General features: G+C 70.5%; 1 protein-coding gene across 1 annotated transcript; it reads left to right on the top strand.

Annotated features, from left to right (window-relative positions):
• The first annotated feature begins 1 nt into the window (after window position 1).
• CHC_T00008755001 (origin recognition complex subunit 5, ORC5) lies at window positions 2–1,291 on the top strand. Its single transcript, XM_005710344.1, has one exon. The coding sequence runs from the start codon at window positions 2–4 to the stop codon at window positions 1,289–1,291; it is 1,290 nt and encodes a 429-aa protein (XP_005710401.1).
• The last annotated feature ends 312 nt before the right edge of the window (window positions 1,292–1,603 follow it).

The following is a 1,603-nucleotide window of genomic DNA, read 5'->3' as shown; positions in this document are numbered from 1 at the left end:
TATGGGCACCGTGCACCCCCCCCCGCGCCAAGCGCACCTCGCGCAGCTCCGCCTGCACCTGCGCACGTCCTCCCCCCCGCTCTTCCTCTCGGGCGCGTCGAGCACGGGCAAGTATGCGACGCTGCTCGCGGCGCTGCCAACCGCGTCCTTCCTGTGCGCCGACTGCGTGCAGTCGCACTCGGACCGCCTGCTCTTCGGCGCCCTGACGCAGTCCACGCCGTGCGACTTGCCGGACTTCCTCGCCCGCCTCAACGCCGCCTCGACCAGCGTCCTGGTCCTGCGCCGCGCGGAGCGCCTCACCACGCTCGCCTTCTCGCCGCACGTTGCCGCCGTGCTGCTCGCGCTGCCCGCGCTCGCGGCCCGCCCCGACCTCCACATCGTCTTCCTGTCGCGTGCGCCCTGGCCCGTCTTCCGCCGCGCCCTGCCGCCCGCAGATGCCGCCGCGTGCGCCCGCCCGCTGGCCCTGTTCTTCGCCCCGTACGGCCTCGCCGAGGTCGTCGACGCTATCGTCGCCGCCCCGCCGCCGACTGATCGCGCCCTGCACCGCGGCTTCGTCGCCACCGTTGTCGATGCGCTCTACCCGTCTACAAACGACCTGCCAGAGCTCGCCGCCGTCTGCGCCGCCCTCTTCCCGAAGTATGTCGCCGCGTGGCACGCCGCGTCGACCCGCGCCCGCGCCCCAGCAGAGGCCTTCAATGCCGTTAACCCGCTGCTGGCCGCCGCACTACGGGACTTGTACAGGGAGAGCCATGGCGTGTCCAGGGAGACCGTGCTGGAGAGAGGGAAGAGGCGCAGAGAGATGGAGGGGGGGGAGCAGAGGAAGGCGACGTACGGGCTCAGTCGTGCTAGTGTCACCATGGTCGTCGCGGCCTACCTCGCGGCGTGCAACCCGCCGGCGACCGACGTGCGCTACTTTACGGCGGAGCGCACGCGGAGGGCGCGCAAGGGGAGGGGGGGTGCCTCTGTCGCGAAGAGGCGCCGCAGGGGCGGGAGGGCATTTCCACTTGAGCGTTTGCTCGCCATATATGAGGCCATCCGGGACGTGGATGAGCTGCTCGAGGCGGGCGACAAGGGCACCGCGGGGAACGTGTCGGCAGCGGTGTCGACCGCGACGCTCGTGCAGGTGAACACCCTGGTCAAGCTGCACTACCTCTCGAGAGAGGGTAGCGGCGATCCGATAAGTGAGCCGCGCTTCCGCTGCAACGTCGCGCATGCGCAGGCGCTCGACTTTTCCCGTCTCGTCGGCATCGAGCTCGATCAATTCGTGCACCATGACGGCACAGCGGCGTAACCCACCCACGCCACCCTTCACACACACTTGTACAATAAACCGCGCCCTCATCTACCGTGCCACCTTGAGCTGCGCGTTGACGTAGTCCACATACTCATCCACGAGCTTCTGCCGCGACGGCACCCCCTCCGGCGGATGCAGCCTCGCCAGCCCGAGGTACGACCTGCGCATGTTCCGCAGCTCCGCCACCCGGGGCTTGCGCTCCAGCCGCACGTCGCGGCTGGCGCCGGGCACGGGCAGGCGGTCGCCGACGCCCTTGCCCGCCTGCAGCGCGCCGACGAGCGCCACCTCGACCTCGCGCGTGAGGCGGTC

The sequence above is a fragment of the Chondrus crispus genome, genomic scaffold (assembly GCF_000350225.1).
Source record: "Chondrus crispus Stackhouse genomic scaffold, scaffold_58, whole genome shotgun sequence".
Lineage (NCBI taxonomy): Eukaryota > Rhodophyta > Florideophyceae > Gigartinales > Gigartinaceae > Chondrus > Chondrus crispus.
Note: the sequence above shows the minus strand (reverse complement) of the source record. Positions and strands in the feature narration are given on the sequence as shown.

What these genes read in the sequence shown, in the direction of transcription:
- CHC_T00008755001 (XM_005710344.1), top strand. Translation starts at nt 2, where the DNA reads ATGGGCACCGTGCACCCCCCCCCGCGCCAAGCGCACCTCGCGCAGCTC.